Source organism: Ahaetulla prasina, chromosome 6 (genome assembly GCF_028640845.1).
Source record: "Ahaetulla prasina isolate Xishuangbanna chromosome 6, ASM2864084v1, whole genome shotgun sequence".
Lineage (NCBI taxonomy): Eukaryota > Metazoa > Chordata > Lepidosauria > Squamata > Colubridae > Ahaetulla > Ahaetulla prasina.
Window position 1 is genome coordinate 97,627,789 of NC_080544.1, and position 26,381 is coordinate 97,654,169.

Genomic DNA, 26,381 nt, shown 5'->3' on the forward strand with positions numbered 1-26,381 from the left:
GCAATTTAGAAGTTTTCATGTCTGGCTTGTATTTACTATAGCATGCACTCTTAAGCTTCCATGCACTGCAAAATTGGGAAGTAGTAAAACTTTTTTATATATATAAATTCAACTCTAAAGAGGTCCCAGACCAGTTTACAGTCATATGCATAAAAAAGGAAAACAAATTCAAGAGAACAATCTAACAAGGACAAAAAAACATGACAGAATGGCAAAACCTAAATTACCAAGAATCACTCTCAATGAAAGTGAAAAATGTTCAAAAACAAAATCTGTGCAAAGAGAAAAGGAAAACCCAACACTATGGAATTACATAAAACTGAGACTAGAGTAATACCAATAGCGTTTAGGCTTATATACTGCTCCATAATGCTTTACATCACTTTCTGGGTGGTTTACAATGTAAGCATTATTTGAATATTGCCCCCAACAATCTGAAACCTCATTTTACCTAACTTGGAAGGATTGAAGGCTGAGTCAACCTTGAAAGCCATCAGGATTGAACTCCAGGCTGTGAGGACAGTTTGCCTGCAATTCTATAAACCACTTTGGATCCAAAACAATGATGATCTTGCCGGTGGTGAATCTGTAGATCTGTTCAGTTGTTGTGCATGTGTATTAGAATAGAATAACAGAGTTGGAAGGGACCTTGGAGGTCTTCTAGTCCAACCCCCTGCTTAGGCAGGAAACCCTATACCATTTCAGACAAATGGTTATCCAATCTCTTCTTAAAAACTTCCAGGAGCATTTACAACTTCTGGAGGCAAGTTGTTCCGCTGATTAATTGTTCTATCAGGAAATTTCTCCTTAGTTCTAAGTTGCTTTTCTCCTTGATTAGTTTCCACCCATTGCTTCTTGTCCTGCCATCAGGTGCTTTGGAGAATAGCTTGACTCCTTCTTCTTTGTGGCAACCTCTCAGATATTGGAATACTGCTATCATCTCTCCCCTAGTCCTTCTTTGTGTGGTTTAGGACACAGATTTTGAAATACTGAATTCTTTGTAAAGAATTACAATTGTCCCATTAGGTGCTATGTTATTGAGACAGTTCTGGGTGATTTTTTCCACCTTCATTTTGGTTAGTGTTTCTTTTTTTGGATACACTTTTTAATCCTCCCTTTCTCCTCCTTTCTCTGCTGCTGGCATCTAACTAAGTTTATCCAATTCATGAAGCTATCTGGAAGATGGATCTTACATGAGGAAAACATTTTACCAGGTTACAAGAAAGAGATGGAGACTGTGTTGCAGGTGTCATTCAGATAAGCGTCACTTTGAGGAGTTAATATCTGTATCTGCATTAAATTCTAATTGATGGGTCTGTCTGCTGCTTGAAAAGCGTTAAATTGCCACTGCTTATGTGATGGAATCTCTATAGTCAAAACTATGAATGAGAACGAAGCCTGGTCCCTGAAGTCAGTTTAGAAATGATTTGTCGAGAATTGATTTTGAATGTTTAGATTAGAGGTTAGAGTTCTACTTTGAGGGCAACTGCCATCCCTTCCACTTTGTCATTATAGGAGCCATTTATGTGAAGAATATCTGCTGAAGCATGATTCTGATACATCTAAAATAGGAGGCAGATGAAAGAAGAGGAAAAATATGATACATCCCCCCCCCAAAAAAAATCATATCTGCAGAATAAATTTCAGGTGTATCGATCAGTCAGGAGGAACCATATGTTTATATGCAGGTTACAAAAATAAAATAAAATAAAATTATAACCAGAAGACAGCATTTTATTGAGGAATTGAAAATAAAGGAATATCATTGTGGAATTTCTATCTTAAGACAGTATTTCTTACTTTGTAGATGCCTTAATAAGATTGTTTATTTTTACCAGCACAATATTCCTCCTCCTCCTCCTGTTTTATGAATATATATGGATATCCTCAGTTAGTCGTAAGGAGTCAAGTTCATTTCAGAGGAGTATTTCTCTTTTTACATTAAAAAGAAATGGACCAAGAAGGGGAAAAAAAGGTTGGTTAGTTCAGTAAATAAGAAAAATAGGTGGAATTACATTATTGGTCACAATAATAGCAGAAGGGAATGGGTTGATATCTGAATTAGCAAATGGTTAAAAAAGCAATTGGGTGTTTCCAGAGATATATTGTCAGTTAAATGTTTGGCAATTCTGTAAAAATGAAATCCAACTATTCAGGAAAGGATCCTGACACCTATCTCTTAGTGGTGCTTATATTCTCTTAAAAAAGGATTTTTTTAAAAAAGGATTACATTCATCTTCCAGTGTTTTACTTATTTATTAAATTTTATGCTGCCTATTTTGCTACCTGAGATGACTCAGATATGAAAGGAAACATTGTCGTTGACATTCAGAATCTAAGGGGAGGAAGAGCAATTTTGACCATCCATTCTAAAGTCTGCTCCATTTGAGAATCCAAATTATCATCCCAACAATTGATTACATCAATATTCTGTTTTAACACATCCACCTACCCAAATCCCTGAGTAATTGATACCTCCACTTAACTTGTATTTTTTCTTATTCATTTGTCTTTATAATTTTATAAATTTTATGTTAACAATATTAATTGTATTAATATTTAGAACATAGAATAATAGAATTGGAAGAGACTATGGAGGTCTTCTAGTCCAACCCTCTGCTCAAGCAGGAGACCCTATACCAGTGATTCCCAAAGTGTGAGCCGCGGCTCCCCAGGGAGCCGCGCTATCGTCATGGGGGCGCCGCGGAATATCTGCGCCCGCTGGGTCTGGCGCTGATGCGCCATTTCTGGGGCGTCTGGTGCGCATGCGCAGTTGCAGGTCGGATTTCCGGGGGAGCCGTGGGCGAAAAAGATTGGGAACCTCTGCCCTATACCCATGGGCAGCCTATGGCATGTGTGGCAGAGGTGACACGCAGCGCCCTCTCTGATGGCATGCAAGCCACCGCCCCAGTTCAGCTCTGCTGCACGTGCACACTTGCCTCCCGCCGGCTGACTGAGCTTTGGGTCTCTGCTGCGCATGTGCAGGGTGGGGAGTTTGCGGGGTGTGTGCATACATGCGTGGAGGCATGTCCAGGGACCCTGCATGCATGTGTGGGGCCCACATGTGCATTGCATTTGGGGGGTTTGGGCACACGTGCTTATGTGCTTGCTTTGGGCACTTGGTCCAGAAAAGGTTAGCTATCAATGGCCTATACCATTTCAGACAAATGGTTGGCCAGTCTCTTTTTGAATGTCTCCAATGATGGAGCACCTGCAACGTCTAAAGGAAAGTTGTTCCGTTGATTGATTGCTCTAACCATTAGGAATTTTCTCCTTAGTTGTAAACCTAATTTTGCGTAGTAAGAGTTGTAAACCTAATTTTGTAAAAAAATTTAGTTGTAAACCTAATTTTGCGTAGCTTCTTTTCCAAAAACACCACACTACTAACCAGAGCATATAAAACATTTGCTAGACCAATTCTAGAATACAGCTCGCCAGTTTGGAACCCTCACCACATCTCTGACATCAATACAATTGAACGTGTCCAGAAATATTTTACAAGAAGAGTTCTCCATTCCTCTGAAAACAATAAAATACCCTATCCCACCAGACTTGAAATCCTAGGCTTAGAAAACTTGGAACTCCGTCGCCTTCGACAAGACCTAAGCTTAACTCACAGAATCATCTATTGTAATGTCCTTCCTGTTAAAGACTACTTCAGCTTTAATTGCAATAATACTAGAGCAACTAATAGATTTAAACTTAATGTCAACCGCTTTAATCTAGATTGCAGAAAATATGACTTCTGTAACAGAATCATCAGTGCTTGGAATACTTTACCTGACTCTGTGGTCTCTTCCCATAATCCTAAAAGTTTTATCCAAAAACTTTCTACTATTGACCTCACCCCATTCCTAAGAGGACCATAAGGGGCGTGCATAAGCGCACAAATGTGCCTACCATTCCTGTCCTATTGTTTTTCTTTTCTTCTTCCTATATATATGCTTATACCTCCTCATATTTACCCATATATGTGTTTATTTACTATATAATCTTTTTGTATGATACCTACATATATTGTTGTGACAAAATAAAATAAATAAATAAAATAAATAGTTCTGGATTGCTTCTTTCCATGGTTAGTTTCCATACATTATTTCTTATCTTGCTTTCTGATGCTTTGCAAAATAATTCGACCCCCTCATCTTTATTGGAGCCTCTCAAATATTGGACACTGCTATCATGTTTCCCTTGATCCAGTGGTGAAATGTAAAATTTGTTACTACTGGTTCTGTGGGTGTGGCTTGGTGGGGGGGAGGTAATATGACTGGGTGGGCATGGCCAACTTTTTTTTTTCTTTTAAAAGCATTTTTTCTACAATCTCTTTGGCCGAAGAGGTTGTAAAAAATGCTTTTAAAAGGCTCTGACGATCCCAGCTGAGTTGACTGATTTTCAGAGGCTTTTGTTTTCTTTTAAAAGCATATTTTTGCCTTTAAAAGAAAAAAATAGCCTCTGACAATCAGACAACTCAGCTGGGGTCGTCAGAGCCTTTTAAAAGCATTTTTTACAACCTTTTCAGCCAAAGCGGTTGTAGAAAAAATGCTTTTAAAAGACTCTGACGATCCCAGCTGAGCCGCATGATCATCAGAGGCTGTTTTTTTTTTTACTTTTAAAAGCATTTTTTCGGCTGAAGAAAAAATGTTTTTAAAAGTAAAAAAAAACCTCTGATGATCACGCGGCTCATCTGGGCATGTAGGGGGAGGGAGTGGGCAGAGATTTTTGTTACCAGTTCTCTGAACCAGCTGCCGCCATCGCTACCAGTGATCCAGTCTAAACCGGGAGCATTTCACTCCTGCCCTAATCCTTCTTTTCATTAGACTAGATATACTCAATTCCTGTAATTTATTTATTTATATTGATTTGTATGTATGCATGTATGTATGTAAGATTTAATATATTTAATTTTTAATAACTTTTTATTTGTTTTAACTAGTTTTATTGGATGCCACCTAGAGTTGTATTTGTGAAATGGGTGGCTGATGAATAAATAAATTGTTCTTTTACTTAGGAAGGGTTTTTTTTCCTTATCCCAGCCAAAATCTGCCTTCTTGTAGAGTATTTTTAAATTATTATTATTATCCTGTATCCTGTTTTGACCTTTGTCTATGTCATTTTTTTCCAGGCATTTCAACATGGCGATCCTATTCTTCTTCCTTGGTCTTTTCTTCTCAAGGCTGAATATATCCCGCTTCTTCAAGCTTTTATCTTAGTTTGCAGACCTTATAGTTATACATATTTAATGCAACAGGTAAAAGGATGGCTTACCAAAAAGTCCATGGAGATCAGAATGCACACTATTTAGATAGTGAAGACCTTCAAGCCACTTCCCTGGAGTTAGAATGGGAAATGGAGAAAGAACTGGAGGAGCTAAGCTTTGACCATTTTACTTTGGATGGAGCAATCCGTCAACCAACTGAGAGTCAAAACGCTGACTTGGAATCCATTCAACCATCAACATCTCCCAAAGGAAGGTTTGAAAGACTCCAGGAAGATCTGGATTATATTTCTCACCGGACACAGCATCCACCAAAGACCAATTGTTGCAGCTTTTGCTGGATATTTAAGCTATTTTGCATTGCTACGAGTTTATTTATTTTGGGGGTTTTGATAGGCTACTATGGACATGCACAATGCCCACCTTTACCAACCTCTTCAGAAGCCGGTAATCCTGCCATCATTCAGGATATTCTTAAAGCTATCGAAGCAAAAGATCTTGCACACATTTTCAGGTAAATGCTATATTTCTGCTTTTTAGTTGGATGATGCTGTCAAAAATATCTTGTTTTATTTATTACTGTGTTTATCTTTCACCTGTTCTATAGGGGCTCAAGGAAAATGAGGAAAAATATCTCTGCAGAGGTATTTTTCATTTTATCCCTACAGCAATACCTCTATCAGGTAGATTGGAGTATGAATCTTCTGCCAAAAATAAGGGATTCAGAATAGGAGAAGCAAGACTTAACAGCCACATTTGGGTCCAAAGTCTGATAATATGTCTCGCTTGCTGAGGGATGTATCTTTTTCTCATCACTTTTTAATCGTAGCTTAAGGGGTGATTTCCAAATTTCTAACCAAATCTGTGGACAGAAATGATCACCAGTGGAAGATGACATATAGCCGCCATATGTTTATCATGCATTGGATGATTAATAATGTTTCATTTTCTCCAGCAAGATATTTTTTCACATTGTGGGAATATACGTCAATAGAAATGACCTGTTGAATATCTGTAGGTGTTGTAGAAGTTTGTGAATCCTTTTGAATTTTCAATATTACTGCATAAATATGACTTAAAATACGATCTGCTCTCTGCACTAGTACTAAAAGTAGATAAAGGGGACCCAATTAAACAAATGAACCAAAAATATTTTAGTTGCTCATTTACTTATTGAAGAAATTTATCCAAAGCTACATATTTATGCACGAGAAAAGTATGTTAATCTCTAGGGATTATCACTTCATTTGAAGGGGAAATTACAGTCAGGTGTTACAATCAATGGAATAATGAACAGGTGTGAGTGTGGGAGATCCTGCCTTGTTTAAAGAACAGAATTTTGGATATTCATGATCAAAGTTTGGTTTTCATAATCCAAGTATGTGGAAGTATGTCATGCTCAACCAAAGGAGATTACACAAGCATTTCCAAATAATTGGATTACACCAATTCAGGCATAATTGCATACAAATGGAGACAATTCAATACATTATTACAGTCCCATTACCAGGACTGATTGACTATAACCACACCAAGAGCAAGACATATAATAATCCAGGAGGTCTCAAAGAAAAGTAATATCTAGAAAAGCTTAAGGCTTCTCTTACATTGGTGAATGTCAGTATTCATGAGACCACTATCAGTAGGACACTGAACAATAATAGTCTGAAGGGCTAGGTGGCAGAGAGAAAGCCACTGTTCTCCAAAAAGAAGATGGAGTCTCATCTATGATTTCCAAAAGATCATGTAGATATACCAAAAGAATATTGGAACAATGTTCTGTGAGCTAATGAGTCCAAAATAGAACATTTTGGATTGGATGAGAAGTGATATGCTTGGCAAAAAGCAAACACTGTATTCCAGCATTAGACCCTTATCCCACTTGCGAAACATTGAAAATTCAAAAGGATTCACAAACTTCTAAGCATCACTATATACAGTATATAGGCGAATGAGTTCTATCAATTTATTTGCCACTGAATATTTCTACTTAATGGCTTATTTATTGGCTTTTTGCATTAATTTTATTGTTTGATAATTGTTCTTTTTCCAGAAGTACATTTTGCAAAGATAATGTTGGTCTTTTATGGAGGAAATTAGGCTGTGTTTGCAAAAATGCATTTAACCAAGTCCATTAAAGATCTGCTTGGAACATCCATACAATATTGATTTGATTAGCGTTAACTTGGAAGATGTATCTTTGTCAAGAGCGCTGTGCAATCCCATTCTATTTGCTTAGCTGTAGTGCTAAAATGTATTGTGCAATTTCAGAAATGGATTTATTCAGTGATCAGGTTAAGTGTGTTTGTGAACATAGCCACTCAACAATAGGTTGGGTAGGGAATGCATTGATTAAACAGTGCCAAGATTTATTGAATATTGCTGAGTGAATCTTCATAGCAATATCTCTAGATATAAAGTTTCATCTCATAGGCAGAAATAAATCCCTTAGGACAATTCAGAAGAAGCTCAGGGACTACAGATAAATAATCTTTATTGAATAAAGTAGGAAGCCATCATCAAAGATTTCAGCAACTACTGTGATTCAAGAACACATGCTATTTAAAAAAACTGCCTTGAAGTTTGTTTTCCTACCTACCCTATGCAGCAGTTTATTTGCTGGGTTTTTTTTCTTTGTCCTTCGTTTTTATAACCTTCTTGCTTCTCACTGGCTGTGTGAGAATAAAACCTCTCACTGTTTTTTTTTTGTGTGTGTGTTTTTTTAATATAAATGCTTCTGAGGCTAAATTACAGGTTGCTGGATTTGGCGTAGGTCAACTTGTTTGAATTATTCAACTATGGAATTTTTTAAAAAGTTGATTATTGAAAAATAATCCTTCGTAGAATAAAAACAAAGCCTTTGCTTAGGGAGCTTATCTTGCAACTTTTGTGAAGTTCAAGGTAAACAGAATCCCTTCTCATTTTGTACAAAGAGGAGTCTTTTGCAAAGGGATGTACAAAAGAGGAGGGATTCAGTGACATTGTTGTGGTTACCATCTTGTGTGGAATCTCCAGCTAGACTGGAGGGAAGTGTTTAAAAAGGATTTAGCTTAGAATCCTTGCATCACTAAAAGTTCACCCATGAATCCCTGAAGTCTTATCTGACCATACCCAAGGGAATGAAGTTAGTCTGGAGAGATTCTTGTAACATACTTACTAACTGACTAACAATGAAACTGCTGCTTAAGACTATCCACAAGTGGTTGGTTGCTGATATCGAAATATCGATATAAAAAAAATCAAAATAAATAAATATCTGATACATCTTGACCATTTTAGAAATCCCTCTGTGGATTCCCCAGTCTTAGCACTCTTGAATATCTGAATTGTTGTGCTGGGCCTGGGTGTGTGGTGGTTAAGTTTAATATTGCATTGAATTTTTCACTATGTCAATCCACATTCTACATTATCTGCTTTTGGTATAATATATGCAACTTGCTCACTTTACACTTTGCACATTTAATCAAGTCATTTAACAACTTCATTCACACCACTTGCTCCTCCTCGTTAATCTGGAAAAGGTTAGCCTGGTTTAGTGTGATGTGGCTTATGTTGTGTTAATCCTGAAAGTGGTTTGGTTAGTTTATGATTCAGTGCATTTTGCAAATCTGGGAGATAGATTAAACCCAATAAGCCGTTTGAGTATGTGATGTTAAGCAAACTAATCTGTACCAAAAGAGCTTTTGTTTCCATGAGCTACGTGGGAGAAAATATGCCATTTCTCTCTAGCAAAATAAGATCCTGAGCTGGTGAAATGAACAAGACAGAAATAGGAGAGCATTACTTTACAAAATCATTCAAACTGCATGACCTAAGTTTCCAGAATTTTATCTTTTATCATCATAATAAGCATAATTGTTCTATTTGTATTGGACACCAGGCAACAATGCGGTGTATGTATGCATATATATGTGTGTGTGTGTGTATATGTTTGTGTGTGCATGTGTATTTTTATCCCTTACTCAGTTCCCTACCTGAAGTTCTGGTTGTCTGAAACTGCATACATTACATGTGGTTTGATTTAGCGAATGGTTTGAGGCTAGCCACTTTTTTCAGGGTTATCCATCTGCAGGTTTGATCTAGATGTTCCAGATTTTAGGGCATTATATCTGGATTTTGAGCTAAATATCAAAACCATGAGAGCAATTTAAAGGAGGGACAATGGCCTTCTCCTGAGCTGTGCAGACAAAATCACTTCAAAAATGCTGACCAAAAAAACCCCACAATTTCCTCCTTCCCTTATCCATTTTTCAACAGCTAAAACAGGTTAAGGGCAAATCTGTGTAATTCGCTCCATATTGTTTGAATGAACAGCTCATGTAGGACACTAGTAGGTGCAGTTCCTCCTTCATAACCTAAGGAAAACTCACTGGTAAACCATGGGAAAAATAAGGAAGTGGTTGGAAAATATTTAGTGGGACACTTTGTTGCAGTAGTTAAGACAATAAGCTAATAGCGGGAAATTGTGAATTCCTGTCCTGCCTTAGGCACAAAGCCATCTGGATGACTTTGGGCTACTCACACTGTCTCAGCCATAGAAAAGAAGGAATGGAAAACTACCTTTTAAATAAAAACTCATCAAAAGAACTGCAGGGATTTATCCAGGCAGTTGCCAGGTGTCAACATTGACTCAAAGACACACACATACACAAAAGATTAGATTTGAATCCTGGTCATGGCTTCCAGTGTAAAATAGATTGAACTGCCTAGGAATGTTTGATGCATTGAATGCCATGTTTAAACTATCCTTTCCAGCTGATGTGTTTCTTCAATTCTTCGGAGATGCTTCATCCTGCATCTAGAGTGGCAAAGCAAAGTATGAAACCGTTCTTTCTAGAATTCCATGATGACTACATTTTGGAAATAAATGAAATAAGCTCCAGGCATTGGTATTATTTGTCTATTGAGGCTCTCTGGTCATACCTGCACTTTAACTGTTCCTGTCCTTAAATAGTTCCTCTATTGTGTTCAAAAAAAATTCACTCCAATCTCCTCCTTTGGACTCTTTTCTTGTGGTTGAGCATTTCCAACTTTCCATTCCAGGAAAGCAATGCATTTATTTATTTTAATTTGCTGCTGGTCCCAATGAGTTGGGGGAGAATGGACTTATTGCAAGCTACTTTCCTTCCTCTGGATTCATATTACTGTGACTTACATTTGTGTGAAGCAAAATTAAATTAGTATTATATACATAAGGTTAAAACAAAATTCAAAGATCAACTCATCCAACATTTAGATATCTTGAATATGTGCTCTCAAGTTTGTATCTCACGGCAGATCTTCTGCTGGATAATCTGTTCCCAGATTGCTCTTTCAGGCCTAATTGTGAACCCATCAACACTATGGTCACAATCCATTTTGTATTTCTCCATATATGAAGATGGGAAGGGTGTCCATTTTACATTCTTGAGGCCAGCCATCTTGCTGCTGTTTGTCCTCTCATCTACCTCAAGAATGTAAAATGGACACCCTTCCCATCTTCATATATGGAGAAATACAAAATGGATTGTGACCAGATCATCCCTGGAAAGGAGTCTGGGAGGAAGGGTCCCTTTCTTCTTCTTCCTTCTGCCTTCTCTTCCAGATGCAACTTTTTTTTAGTTACACTCAAGGTCAATACTAAATTAAGAACTTGGTGTCAACTCGCAAAGTATCCCTGGCCTGCTCTTGAGTTGCCATGGCCAGGGGGGATGGGAAACTGGTGAAATGGCATGGCAGCTAAAGACAGATGCACATTCCATGCTTATCTCTCTCAAGGCTGTATCCCAGGGTTCCCTACAGCAGCTGGAGGGGAGTGACCTCTACAACCCGCGAAATTGCTCCATTGGCAAATGTGATTGATGGGGGGAGGGAGGAAACAGGGTCATAATTGGGTCATAATTGGGGCATAAATTACGTAGGGTCAGAGCTGGCTTCACTTGGGAACATGAAGCTCCTAAAAAATAACTGGATTTCTTATGAAGCTTGGCTTGAGGCTCATGAAGGGCATCCGCCGGAACCCTGACACTTAGCCTTGACTGTAATATGTGAACAAAGGTTTACAACCTCTGAGAAACAATGTGGGCTTTCTTCAGTGAAGAGATTTGAGATTTGAAGATGGGATGTTTTACTTAAGCAAAGAGAAAAGCCATCTTGTTTGTCATGTTGACAAAGGGAGGCCTCAGCCTACTTCACAGTAAGCTATGTAGAATGGGCTTCTAGCACAAGATGTACAGTACAAGGGACCTGAACTGGGTTCCAAAATAGAGGAAAGCATGATCTCTTATCTTTGCTGCCGGAAACTAGGAGGGACATTGTCTTGTTAAAAGACCTTCAAGAGAGTGATTCATGAAAAGTTTCCTTGAAACCCAATGAACCTATAAGTATTATATGTTAACTCATTTGTAATGCTATGCCATAACATGATCTAGAATTCTGTGAAAAAGTTAAAACTTTTGAATTTTGTCTTGGACAGATCTCTTGGCTTGTAATGTTTTTCTGCCACCATATGGTATCACAATTATGTAGACAAACTCCAAGAACACATTATTTATTCATAAACCTTGCCCCTTCCTCCTAAAACCCTCCCAATACTCCCAACAAAAAGTCAGTCAAAGGCCTTCTTTTCAAGTTTATTTACATTTGGCTGGAATGCTTCTGGCACAGAGATGTTCTGGCCACGTCTACCCACGCGCCTGCCAAGTCTCTGGAGATAACTAGGAAATTATATATAAGGTAAGATTCACTCACAAACATATTCTTCCCTCCATTGAAACAGTTTGCCCGCGCAAATTCACTGCTTTTTCCAAGACAAAAAGCCAGGAAGCTCCGCCTCCTGCTTTATAGCCCCTGTGGGTTTTACTCCGTGACTCATCATTCTCTGACCTTGTCCCAACACCTCCTCTGCTGCACGCGCCGGTCATGTCTGCGCAGTCTTGCATCAAGCCAAGATTGTTCTTGGGGCGTTGCCAAATCAGAAGAAGGCCTAGGGGAATCAGGCCTTGCCAGCCCCTCCTCCTCCTCCTGGGTGGGTGCCAGGGAAGGAGAGGGCCCAAGGGAAGCAGGCCTTGCCAGCTCCTCCTCCTCATTCTCTGAATCCTCCTCCTCCCGGAGTCCGAGTCCGGGAACCTGGGTCACAACACTCCGTGTTTGCCTTTGAAATGCACACATGATACATTTCATTCCCTCCGAAGCATCTGCAGAGTACGGTCAAAAAAGTCGAAGTCGACGCAACAGCTCTGTGCACAAAATCCATGTGTAGTTTTGACTGCACTGTTGCAGCCATCATCTGAATGTTGTTGTTGTTTTTTACCACACCTGACAAATACATCTGCAGTCACTGAAAAAATGGCATCTCCTTACTTCCAATTACTTTAGTTTTGAAACTCAGGGACTGCTCTTGTAAATAGCAGTTATTTAAAATGTCAGTGTGAAAGTATGGCAAATAAAATTTCTAATAAGAGTGAGATCCCAGGTTAAGTTTGTTGGTTTCTTTTGAAACAAAGAAAACGGGAACCAAAATAGAGCCAATCATTGCCAAACAGCAGGAACTAAAAATTTAGACAAACAAAGGGGTTTTTGGATGCATAAACCCAAAGAGGTGGGGAGGTATTTTTTTTTTTGGGGGGGGACCAATTTTATTGATACCAGAAATAAAATACTGAGACAGAAGGAGAAAAAGAGAAAATTGTCTAAAGCTCTTGTCTTCAGCACTCATAATCATTAGATAAATCTAGGGTTTATGTGTACATGTATATACTGTATTTACATTAAAAGTTGACTATTGGGAATTGTAAAAATAAAAATGAAAAAAAAGCACTGTGGATTAGTCTTGTTGAGAATTCCACCAATATAGTTCACCAGGATTCTATTTTGATATTGCAGGACCCATATGTTGATATTTGCCATTTCACTCTCTCTCATTTTAACCACCGTTATGTATTGTATATAGTTGTCAGTTGAAGTTCTCAGTCTGGTCCTCTGTTGGAGCGGGAAAATACTCTCTCCTGATTGGTTGTGGGTTGATCAGCTTCCCTATAAAAGGAGCTATGTCTGCCAGGGAGCAACAGTTGCCTCACAGGCAGTATTGAATAAAGAGCTGTTAGAATTCATTCTGGCCTCACCTCCGTTCTTCACCCAGAACCTAACTACCACCTTTTCTTTACTGGTGTAGGAATTTAGCACCCACCCCCCTCCTAGAAGAATGAAATATTTTAGAAAATATTAAAAAGGGCAGAAGATTATTTCCCTGGATAAGAAATGGAGAAACCTGTTTTAAAGAAAGCAGCTTCCTGCCTCCCCGCCCCCCTTTGTCAATGGGTCAGAGACAGAAACTCACTCCCCCCCCACCTTTGTCAATGGGCCATTAAAGCCTCAGCTAAGCTCACTCATTTCCCCCCACCTTTGTCAACCATCATCTGCATCATAATAGAATCCATCTAGAACAGAAACTCACCACATGGCACCTGGGAAGATTACATCAGCCAGCAAGGCTAGCTAAGACCCCCACCCCCTGGGAGTCTGACAGCCAATCAGGGTACTCTTCCTGTGCCCCAGAAAGTTCAAAGCTCAGAAAAAGCATAAAACCAGGGAGCACACAGGATCTCAGCCCTTTTCTGTTCAGGAACTCAAGCCATGTGATCCTGACCACCATTAAACCATCTTTCCAAGCAGCCTCCATGTTTCCAGTGTCTTTGTCCCCACTTGGAACTGAACCCAGATGGATATTTCTTCCAACACTGGCTAATAATGGCTTATAAAAGCCACCTTTCCAGTTTTTTTCTTTTCTTTTTTCTATAGCAGTCGTCCTGTAAGGATTGTGAGACTGAAATCACCCACTGACTTTCCCTGGCTCTCCCACCTCCTAATGTATCTTAACTTCTTAACCATGGTTTTACATACTTTTACAAAAGCTTTTATTTTTTTCCCCCAAGGTTCTTTGTATAATCTTTCCAACATGCTCGTTGTTGCATATGGAAAGGAAAATGCAGCAATGTCTGTCCGGTCTGAAATTATAGTCTTAAAGTGCTCTTTATGGAAGAAATACAACAAAGAAAATGTAACATGATATGTCATTGTAACAATAATTACAATTCTATATAGACTTGTCTAGTGCAAATATTACTCAAGTACATATATATGCCTAATACCTTTATATAACTATCTTTTTTAAATCTGTATTCTGTACGATTGAGTTCCATATTTCATTTCACTTATCTATACAGTCTACATTTATAGGCAATCTACTCACGAGTAGTGAGTGTAATCAAGTCTTCAATCCATTGAATAAATGAAACTATACATTTATCTTTCCAATCTTCAATATCAGTCTTTTAGCCATACTAAGGCCACAGAAAATCCATTTCCATTTTCCAATTGTCAAATTCCATGCACAAGGTATATAATTCAAAAGAATATTATCCTCTGAACATTTTAGCATTTGTCGCACGGTCATATTTAAGTAATCCACTACTTTTTCCCAAACCTTGCATTTTGTAGGTTTTTCTTGTTTGTCATATTTCTTTCTTTCTTTTTTTGTTAAAGAACTTTTCATGGGTTCTTTTTTTTTTCTCTTTGACAATCACCATCACTATTATTTTTGTATTTTGCACTTTTTAAAAAAATTGTCTCATGTTATTAACTAAAAAGAAATAGTAAATGAACTTAAGAAGCTGCTATATATAAGATTTCAATACTGATTGAGTTCAGGTACTGCCCTGGATAGATTTAATTTGTTTCCAAGTATCTGCAAGACATACGTATACTCACAAACACATATATAAAAATAAAAACCTGATATTCTCATAAGTAAGACCAACTCAGCAAATAAACACTTATATGGTAGATTTCATATGCTTTTGCACTGCAAAATATTATAAGAAATAATTCATAAAGATAAGATCTCCTTCAGGTCAAACTCAAATATTGGTGATTTAACAGACTCATCCATGCCATATACTTGACATCTTGAGTTCCCAGTTTGCCCTTGTAATTTGTAGTCTCCCTTCCAAGTGCTAACCAAACTTGATTCTGCTTAAAAATCAAACCACATCATGGTTAATGAGTTGCTAGAGGTATCACGGTCAGCTAGATGTGATAAGAGCATGGGTGTCAAACTCGCTGCATCATGTTGCCATTACTTGATGTATCGCAAAGTTTTTTCCCTTTGCAGAACTGGGGTGGACTTGGACTGTGCATGATGCATTCGGCCTGTGGGTCACCAGTTTGACAACCCTGCAGAGGGAGGTTTAACATATTCTTACCACCGGTTCGCCACGTGTGCGCAAACTCGCTTCACGTCTCAAAAACGTGGCTCTATAGGATGGTGTTACACCAGGTTGGCTGCTACCGGTTCACCTGAACTGTTCCAAACTGACTTAATACCATCACTGCACCCCTGGCATAAGAATGTTTTTATTATTATTTTTATTATTATTTAGATTTTTATACCGCCCTTCTCTCGAAGGACTCAGGGCGGTGTACAGCCAGATTAAAAAGCAAATTAAAACAAAATTAAAATAACATATTCTATAAATGGCCAAAAATTTAAAACCATCAAATTTGACCCATAAAATTTATAAAAATACCCCAATTAAAATTATTAAAATTCAAAAAGTTTAAAAAAATTAAAAAGTTTGTCGGCTGATCATTCAACAATGGCATTCATTAAAATTTTGGACCAGCCTTTTTTAGACCAACTCTTACTTTGAAGTTCTCACGAATCAGGTGCAGCTGTGATGAAATGTTGCCTGTCTCCAATCAAGGAGAAGACAAACAATCATTTGGTGCAGCCAATCTGAAAGAAATATAAGCTAATAAAAGTAATAAAGGAATGGAACAATTTTTGAGTGCTTTTTCATCAGAAGGTTAGGAATCATACAGTATACAGGTAGTTCTCAACTTATGGCCACAATTGAGCCCGACATTTCTGTTAAGTGAGACATTTGTTAAGTGAATTTTGCCCCATTTTAAGATCTTTCTTTCCATGGTTAAATGAATCATTGTTAAATTAGTCACAGGGTTGTTAAATTAATTCCCCATTGTCTATTTTTGTCAAAAAGGTTGCTTGAAGGGTATGAAACCCCTAGTTGGGGTTTTCTGCAGGAATCACAGAGCATCAGAAAGCATCTATTTCTCCTTGTGTTTCATCTTATGGAAACCTTCTGATAAGCCCAGGTGTTCTCTTTAATAATGTGAAAATAACTAGAAACAGCTCTGAAATTAAAGTTGGCACACTATCTGATATATATCTCAGTACCACTAATCAGCAAAGGCAACTGCACCTGTGCATAACCTCTGGTTAGGCACTAAGATTTGGTATTTTGTTAAACATCTGTAACTACTGCTGCTTGTTATTTTATGTAGGCTAGGCACAGGCAGCCCTTCCTCTGTGTAAGCAGTTGCTACTGGTGTAAGGCACTCAATCTTCTCCACTGCGCAATAAGGACTCACCAAAAACCACAAAAGAAAGTGAAAGCTTATTAAAGCACTTCTAAATAGGAACCTTTAAAAAAATGCTAGGAAATCAGATTTATTTACCTTTAATCTTAATGGACTTTAATGTTTGGAAATATAATGGTGTTCAGTTGCTAGATGTTTGTATGTCAGTATATCTCAAAGGTGGGGTTTTTTGTTTTTTTTTTCAAGAGGCAACTGGACTTTCTTGGGGTTTTTTTTAAGATGTTTCACTTCTCATCCAAGAAGCTTCTTCAGATGAGAAGCAAAACATCTTCAAAGAAAAACAAGAAAGTTGCTAGTTGCCTCTTGGTTGTCCTTTGGGACAACCATAACCTGGATGACTGAGAATCTCTATAGACATGTGTCAATATATGCACAAAATTATCATTGTCATAATTGATTGTATTAATTTATATCAGTTCATTGCAAGACAGTGGCTCTAAATGAAGGTTATGGTCTACCATGAAAGTTATTAAGATTATAATATACCAGTGTTGGTGAACCTATGGCACGCGTGCCAGAAATGGCACATGAAACCATCCCGTGAAGAATATGTGGCCTCGCCGGCTCCTCTTCCGCATTCCTGTGATCAAACACGCACTGGTCAGCTTGCTGTTGCACACGTGGGAGTGGTGGAACCTGGAAGAGCGGCATGTGCAGGCCAGCATCCGACCTTCCTGGTTGACATCACACACATGTGAGATGGCCAGCTGTTCATTGGGCACGCTTCCCTGCTGACACCCCTGTATTAGAACTACAGAGTACTTTAGAACTAATTTTAAAAAAACCACCTCATTTTGATACATAAATAAAAACCTAGTACCATTTGTAGCCCTTTAAAGCAGCGATGTCTTCTCCTGAAAACACAAGTGATGATGGAGAGTAACCATGCCATCCTGGAAAAGTCCTAAGCTTCATTCATAAATTGCTCACAAAGATATGGCTTGGTTCCAAATTTTTGGAGTACAAATTTGGTATGGGAAGGGGTGGGCTGCTGGGGGTTTACAGGGGTTCGGGAGAACCTCTAGCTAAGAGCCTGTAGCTAGAGGTTCAGAGAACCCCCAAATCCCACTCCTGGCTGGCCCCATCCACCCCACTCCGCCCCTCCCAGGAGTCCTCACATGGTCCGTTTTGGATGTAGGTAAGTGCAGGTTATGCATGGAGTCTCAGGGAGAGCTAAAAACAGGCCCACTGGAAGTTTGGGAAGGCTGGAAATGGGCCCATTTTCAGCCTCCCGAGGGCCTCCGGAGCCTGGGGAGGCCGTTTTCGCCCTCCCGGAGGCTTGAGGAAAGCCTCCAGAGCCTGAGGAGGGAAGAAATGCCCCACCCCCATGGTGCAGTAGGCTGACCAGGCCATGCCCACCATGGCCTTGCCCACCCAGCAACCAGGCAGAGATCCCCTTACTAAAATTTTTGAAGCCCGCTCCTGGGTATGGGGAATTCAATCTGAAGTGATTATACACACACACACACACACACACTCATATCTATAGCATATGTATAAGTACAGTGTGTGCTGTGTGCCTATACCACCCACATCCTTGGCAGTTTGCCGTACAAATACTAACAGATTCTGTTCAGGGTTTGTTTGTTTTTTTAAGCTAGCCACAGCTCTGCCACATTTTCTGTGTCTCTCTGCGTGAGTTTCTCACCCATTTTCATTTGCAGCTTTTGTTTTTCTATACGTTTCTTCCCAGGCACTAAGCCAGAACATGAGATGAAGCCATCTGGAATTAAAGGATAATTTTGGGGGAATGGATGGCCTCAGTTATTCTGTTATCCTTTCACTTTGTTAGGGTGTGAGTCTGTTTTTTCAATTCTGAGTGTTTGTTGTGTTTGGGTTTTCATTCCTTTGTTTTTCGACTTCAGTCCAATTGTTAAACTGCCCAGATTTACTTTTTTTGAATAGGGCAACCGTATGAAATTAACAAACAAACAAAATGTTTTCTATTATATGTAATGATTAATGTAATTTTATAAATACCTACAGAATGACCCTAATGTCAGAGATCTTCTAATCTTACGTATCTGCTTGCAGGTTTCAAAAATTAATCTGAAGTGAATTATATCCCTGAGGTTTTGGGAATCTTTATTTCTTACAAAATAATGCATTTTTCTCCTGCTTTTTTCTCCTCAGGGAATAATTTCCTTCCCTCCCTCCCTCCCTCCCTCCCTTCTCAGTGGTGCAATATTAGGCATAAGAAGATGGAAGGAATAAAAAGCACTGCAAATATAATGACACTTCTTTTGGATTTTGTTTAAATGAGAAAAAAGCAAATGCAAACTGAGCCCTCAGAGCACCCAGGTTTTGCAAATTCATCCCTGTAAGAAATGTGGCAGATATTTTTTTAATGTTGTAGAAATATATACAACATTTTCTGTGTGTTTGTTTGTGTGTGTGTGTGTGTGTGTGTGTTTATCTCTTTCTCTCTCTTTCTCTGACTCTCTCCCACATACACACACACACACTTACTTAATGTAGACAATCATTTGTTTCAGAGGCATATATAATGAAGCCTTACCTGCTCGGTTTTTCAACACCAAACATTTTAAGATGTATGGACTTCCACTTTCATAATTCTCCCATCAGCCCGGGGATAAGTCATCTTGCAAAAGAAAATGGCAGACTTTGTTGGCTACTCTGTAGTCACATCCATGTGCCAAGTGGTTTTGTTTTATGTCTGACATTCTGCTTGTCCAGAATTGTTACTCTAACTCTGTTAAGAATAGAATAGAATAGATTTTTTATTGGCCAAGTGTGATTGGACGCACAAGGAATTTGTCTTGGTGCATATGCTCTCACTGTACATAAAAGAAAAGTTACCTTCATCAAAGTACAACACTTATGACACTTAATGATAGTCATAGGGCACAAATTTAACACTTAATGATACAACACTTAATGATAATCATAGGCTACAAATAAGCAATCAGGAAACAATATCGGTATAAATCGTAAGGATACCGGTAACAAAGTTACAGTCATAAGTGGAAAGAGATGGGTGATGGGAACGATGAGAAGATTAACAGTAGTGCAGATTTAGTAAATAGTTTGACAGTGTTGAGGGAATTATTTGTTTAGCAGAGTGATGGCATTCAGGGAAAAAAAACTGTTCTTGTGTCTAGTTGTGTGCAGTGCTCTGTAGTGTCGTTTTGAGGGTTAGAGTTGAAACAGTTTATGTCCAGGATGCGAGGGGTCTGTAAATATTTTCACAGCCCTTTTTTTGACTCGTGCAGTATACAGGTCCTCAATGGAAGACAGGTTGGTAGCATTTGTTTTTTCTGCAGTTCTAATTATCCTCTGAAGTCTGTGTCTGTCTTGTCTCTTAATACATAAATAAGTTTGTTCATAAGAGCACAAACATGCCTACCGTTCCTGTCCTATTGTTTTTCTTTTTTTCTTCTTATATATATATATATATATATATGCTTATACCTCCTTATATTTCTTCATATATATGTTTATATACTATATAATCTTTTTGTGTGATGCTTATGTATATTGTTGTGACAAAATAAATAAATAAATAAAATAAAATAAATGTCTAGATTCCTCTTGTTAAATATACCTGGCTCTGCAACTTCCACAACCTTTAGCACTTGATTTTCTGCCTCCAGTGAAAACAGGTCAGATTGCAAAAGATTTCTGGGAGAGGCACCATTCCACAACTAGAGTTGGGCAGCTAATATATTCAGATAAATAAAAATAACAGTTGTGTCTAGAGGAATGACTTTGGTTATTAGCAGAAAGTCATGCAGCAGCCATTTATCCATTTATCCACCTTTCTGCAACCTGCTGACTGATTTGTTATCCTCACTGTAGTATTCATACCAGCAATGATGAGAATGGAGACTTTTTAAGAAGTAAGAGTTTCTTCGTTCTTTATTTTTCTGCCTCCTTTTCTTTCTCTGCCTTTGAGAATTGATTGGGGATAATGAAATTGACACCATCTGAATTGTAATTAGTTTCTGTGAACAGTAAGTAGCCTTACAAAAAAAAAAAAAAGGAAGCCGGTCTTTGAAAGCTGATGAGTTTGCTGGGGTACAGCAGGATCAGACTGAAATTTTCATAATTGAAACTGATTTTATTCAAGGTCAAATACTTCATTTTCTTTTAACAACAGAATCCAGAGCTTAGAGATGGTGGAAATGAAACTGGCTGATTTACTGTTTCGTAACAGAGATCTCTACTGAAAAACAAATTGTTGTAAAAAAAACACCCTTCTTTTTCCAGCTCAGGATCCAAAAAGATCTTGACTTGAACAATGGGCCCTTCTCCATTTAATGTGGAGAAAAGCAAGATTTTATTTAAGCAGAAAAAGCCAAAGAAACAAATCAGGGGTGGGTTCTAATTTTTTTTTACTACCAGTTCTGTGGGCGTGGCTTATTTGGTGGGCATGGCTTGGTGGTCATGTGTCTGGGTGGGTGTGTCTGGGTGGTCATGTGATTGGGTGGGTGTGGCCAACTTGATGTCGCTCACATCAAAGGTTAGGGTTAGGGTGCCTGGCCTCTCCTCACCTCAAAGATCTCAACGAGATACAATTCCCCTGTCTATTTATTTACTACTACTGAACATCCAAAATATACTATTTAATCCTATGTATATAAGTAGGAGAAACCTGCCTCAAAAACAGTAACTGTCAGAGGGAATCATGGAGTCCTAGTGGACGGTCACTTAAATATAAGCCAGCAGTATAAACAGAGGCATACAATTAAAATCATGTGAAGTATTAGTACCGCTTTATAAAGCCTTAGTAAGGCCACACCTGGAATACTGCATCCAGTTTTGGTCACCACATTACAAAAAAGATGTTGAGACTTTGGAAAAAGTGCAAAGAAAAGCAACCAAGATGATCAAAGGCCTGGAAATTAAAACATATGAAGAATGATTGCAAGATTTGGGTTTGGCTAGTCTAGAGGAAAGAAGGACTAGGGGAAACATGATAGCAGTATTTCAGTATTTGAGAGGTTGCCACAAAAAGGAGGGGATAAGCTTATTTACCAAAGCACCTGAAAATAGGACAAGAAGCAATGGATGGAAACTAATCAAGGAGAGAAACAACCTGGAACTAAGGAGAAACTTCCTAACAGTGAGGACAATTAACCAGTGGAACAGCTGGCCATCAGAAGTTGTAGGTTCATCGCTGGGGTTTTTTAAGAGACTGGACAGTCTCTTGTCTGAAATGGTATAGGGTCTCCTGCTTCAGCACTGGGCTGGATTAGAAGACATCCAAGTCCCTTCCAACTCTATTCTGATCGATTGATCTATTGTCTCCTTATGATGTGGCTTCTTTCTTCAAAAGAATGCAGATCCTGCAACATTTTAGCTGATGCAATAGAATTATACAGTGCTCCCTCCAGAGATGTTACAGCGCTTATATGTGATCTTGGAGAGAAATGATGCAACTATGGATAACAGCATAGTAGATCTTCTGAATTGTAGAGATAAACTGTATTGATCAAAAAATGTTGAGAAAATGAGCAGTCATCCCCTTTAGAATGCAGAACAAATGGGACTGGCTTGATTTTGGTCTGTTTTAATATAAAGATGCAAGAATTGGATATGTCTAGTTTAATGAAACAAAGGACTAAGGGTGACATGATAGCAATATACCAAGAGCTAAGGGGCTGCCCCAGAGAAGAAGGGGTCAAACCTATTCTCCAAAGCACCTGAGGGCAGGACAAGAGGCAATGGATGGAAACTAGTCAAAGAGAGAACCAACCAAGAACCAAGGAGAAATTTCTTGACCATGAGAACAATTAATCAGTGGAACGGCTTGTCTTCAGAAGTTGTGGGTGCTCCAATACTGAAGGTTTTTAAGAAGAGATTGGACAAACATTTGACAGGTTTCCCTATCTGAGCAGGGGGTTGGATTAGAAGAACCCTAAGGCTCCTTCCAACACTGTTATTCTGATATATTCTATTATATTAAAACCCAGCTAGTGGCAGAAGCTACCCAACTTTGCACGAGCTTGAAAAAGCTAAGCAAGATTGTTTAATACTTCGATGAATAATTCCCCAGCAAATGTCAGGACTGTAGCCTGAACTACAAACCTACAAAATATACTGGGCATAGACACAATGATGCCAGAATGCCAAAAGATGCGTTGGGATATCAATGCATAAGCTCTGCTCCTTATGGACTTTACATGTGATGTTGCAATGTAAGTATAAAAAGGACAGAATTTGTATTGTACTCTTAGACTTTTTATCAATGTCCCACTTTGTTTTATAAAGAAAGTCCAGGCATTAAATTATGATCTTACTGCAAGTACTAGCTTTGTTGCTTCAGTTTGACTACTTCCTGCCTTGGGGGAAAAAAAAAGCTTTGGAAAAGTGACACATATTAGTTGCAGCTTTCACTTGCTAGTTCTCAGGGTTACAGATTATTGATGAGTTCCAACCTATGCATATTGATGAAATCACAGCACCAAAAGGAGTTTTACTAAAATCAGGCAGTCACATCAGCCTCTATTTTGCCCTGAGACTTTAATCAAGTTACACATATGTGCTGGAAATCAATTGTTAGAAAAAGGAAAAAAGGAAAGGAAAAAGAAAAAAGAAAACATGGAGAGATAAGAGATATATATATATATATATATATATATATATATATATATATATATATATATATATATATATATATATATATATATATAGGTCTTTGGTTGTTCGGGTTTTCTCCGTGTAAAATTGGAAGTGTCTTGGCGACGTTTAACGAAGTCTCATTCGTCATCTTCAGGCTTCAGCCGTGCTTCTGGGAGCAATGTGTGATCGCAGCTGTTTCTTCCTTTAACTGCTAGTGGGGTTTGAACTGATTGGGTGGGAGCTTGGCTGTGCTCTGATTGGATGGGGGTTTTTCTGTGCTCTGATTGGCTGGGGGTGTGTCCTGTGTTGGTGGGGGCTTGGTTGTGCTCAGTCTAATCTGTGCTGCAGGGGGATTTGAGCTGGTGAGCTGCACTGCTGCTGTTTGGCTTCGTGGTCGTGCTACATCTTCGTAGTGGGTGTCAGTCTGCTGCATGTATGGATTGGAGGGGTTTGAAGTGGCTAATGTTGCAGCTGCGGTCTGGCTTCTGGTCCTTGGTCGTGCTTCCTGATCAGTGTGGGTTTGGGTGTGCTTTCTGGGTGGATGTGTGGTGGTGACATCCTGTGTGGACCTCGTGAGTGTGGGTCTGGTGTCATTCCTCGTGTTAGGGACACGTTTGTCAATAAGGGCAGGTTTCCAAATGGCTGGTAGGCGGGAGGTATCATCTCGTTTGTTCATGCTGTGTGGGCGTTTTTCTATCTCGATGGCTTCTCTGATTATTCTGTTGTTAAAGTGTTCAGTTTTGGCGATAGTTCTTTTTAAAGTCAATATCGTGTCCTGTGACTTTAAAGTGTTGGACCAGGGAAGAAGTTGGTTCCTCTTTTGAATGAGTTCTTGTGTTCTTCAATGCGTGCACTTATTCTTCTGTTGGTTTGTCCAATGTATGTGGTGGGGCAGGCGGTGCATGGGATTTCATATACTCCTTGATTTTCTAACTCAATTTTGTCTTTGGGGTTTCTTAGGATGGTGGATATTTTTGGTTTGTGCAGAATGCTGTCTTGATGTTATGTTTGTGGAGGATCTTGCTGATTCTGTCTGTGGTGCCTTTTATATATGGGAGGAGGGCTGTGCCATTTTCTTGCTCTCTGTCTTGGGTTTTAGTGGGGGGGTCATTTTGGATTAGTTTGGTAATCTTAGTTCTCTGGGATCCATTGGATGTTAGTACGTTTGTGAGAGTGTGTAGTTCGGTTTTAGGTGTTGTTCATCAGCTAAGCATTTTGTTCTAGAGATGAGTGTCTTGGCTACGGAGTTGATCTGTGCTGGGTGGTGGTGTGAGAGTGCATGCAGATAGCGGTTTGTGTGTGTTTTCTTCTGGTAGATGGTGTGTCCTAGGGAGCCATTGGGTTTCTTGTAGACTAAGACATCTAGGAAGGAAGTTGGTTGTTAACTTCTGTTTCCATGGTGAACTGTATTTTGGGGTGTAGGCTATTGAGGTGTGTGAGGAAGTTTTCAAGTTTTTCTTTCCCGTGTGGCCAGATTATGAAGGTGTCGTCTACGTATCTGAGCCAGAGTTTGGGTTTGTGATCAGATTTTTCTAGTGCTTGGGTTTCAAAGTGTTCCATGTAGAGGTTGGCAATGACAGGTGAGAGGGTGATCCCATGGGTGCGCCTTCTATTTGTTTGTATTTTTGTCCGTTATAGATGAAGTATGTGTTGGATAGGCAGTGGTTGGTCAGATCTAGTATGTGCTTGGGGGTTATATTTGTTTTGGATAGCTGTCAAGGCTTCTTTGATTGGCACTTGGGTGAAGAGGATATGACATCAAAGCTCACGAGTAGGTCGCTGGGCTGTAAGTTTTGTTTCTTTATGATCTCTATGAACTGGAATGAGTTTTTACGTGTGAGCGATGGATTCTGCATAGGGCTGTAGTTGTTTGGCGAGAAATTTGGCTAGGTTTTGTAGAGGTGAGCCTATGGAGCTGACTATGGGTCTGAGTGGGGGTTCCTTCTTTGTGTATCTTGGGAGGCCGTGAGCTTAGGGCATCTGGATGATTTCTCTCTGGGAATGATTCTTTGTTGGATTTCTTCGCTGATGGGGAGGCTTTTATTTTGGATCTAGTGGTTTTTCTAGGTAGGTGGTGGGGTCTGTTTTAGGGGCTTGTATGCAGGGTCTTGGAGTAGGTTGGTTAATTTGGTTTGGTAGTCAGATGTGTTCATAACCACCGTGGCGTTGCCCTTGTCTGCTGGTAGGATTATTATGCTGGTATCTTTTTCAGGTTAAGTAGTGCTGTCTGTTCCTCTTTGGGTAAGTTGCTTTTGGGTGGCTTGCTGCTGCAGAGGATGTTGGTGATTTGAGTCTGATTTTGTTAGCGTCATCGGGGTTGATTTTGGTCAGGCTGGTTTCAACTCCGCATATAATGGTCTCAGTGGGGATGTATTTGGGAGTGACTGCAAAGTTGAATCCTTTGGAAAGGACATCGGTTTCAGCTTTGGTGAGGATCCTATCTGAGATGTTATGCACTGTTTGTTTCATGTGTTGCTGTGAGGGTGGAGGGTTTGTTTTCTGGCGTTCTTGTAGTCTTGAGTTTGTTGGTGTGCGTGTCTGTCTTGAGGGTGGTCTGTGTTTCGGCCCTCCAGACGGCAAGTTGTTTGGATTTGTCCCAAAGTGCCGGGTGCATCTTGTTGCTGAGTTTGAGGTGAAGTGTGAGGAGATCTTTGTTGATTTGATCTAGGAGGAATCTTTTTGTGTGAAGTTCATTTCTGATTAAGGCCAATTCTGTTCTTTTTAGGATGCGTTTGGTGGCTGCAGAGTTGGAGTGGAATTTCAATTGGAAGCATTTGGGGATTAAATTTTCATCGCGGCAGTTTCGTAGGAATGCGAGGTCACATAAAATGGAAGCTCTTTGGACTTCTAGTTTTTCATAGGTCCTGGTCAGATGGTGGATTTCCTCCCCGTAGAGGTGCAATATTTGTTTTCTGAGGTTTTCACGGGTGTTTGTATATAGGTCTTTGGTTGTTCGGGTTTTCTCCCGTGTAAAATTGGAAGTGTCTTGGCGACGTTTCGACGAAGTCTCATTCGTCATCTTCAGGCTTCAGCTTCGTGCTTCTGGGAGCAATGTCACCACCACACATCCACCCAGAAAGCACACCCAAACCCACACTGATCAGGAAGCACGACCAAGGACCAGAAGCCAGACCGCAGCTGC

The 26,381-nt window shown here is 39.2% G+C and overlaps 1 protein-coding gene across 5 annotated transcripts in view; it reads left to right on the top strand.

Moving 5' to 3' along the window:
- The window catches only part of NAALADL2 (N-acetylated alpha-linked acidic dipeptidase like 2), an 828,713-nt gene that overhangs the window by 209,463 nt on the left and 592,869 nt on the right, over positions 1–26,381 (top strand). For all 5 annotated transcript variants that reach the window (XM_058187422.1, XM_058187420.1, XM_058187421.1 and 2 more), the window contains exon 2: positions 5,123–5,729. In XM_058187422.1, coding sequence (XP_058043405.1) covers positions 5,257–5,729 — 473 coding nt within the window. In that variant the 5' untranslated portion in view covers positions 5,123–5,256. The remainder of the gene's footprint in view (positions 1–5,122; positions 5,730–26,381) is intronic.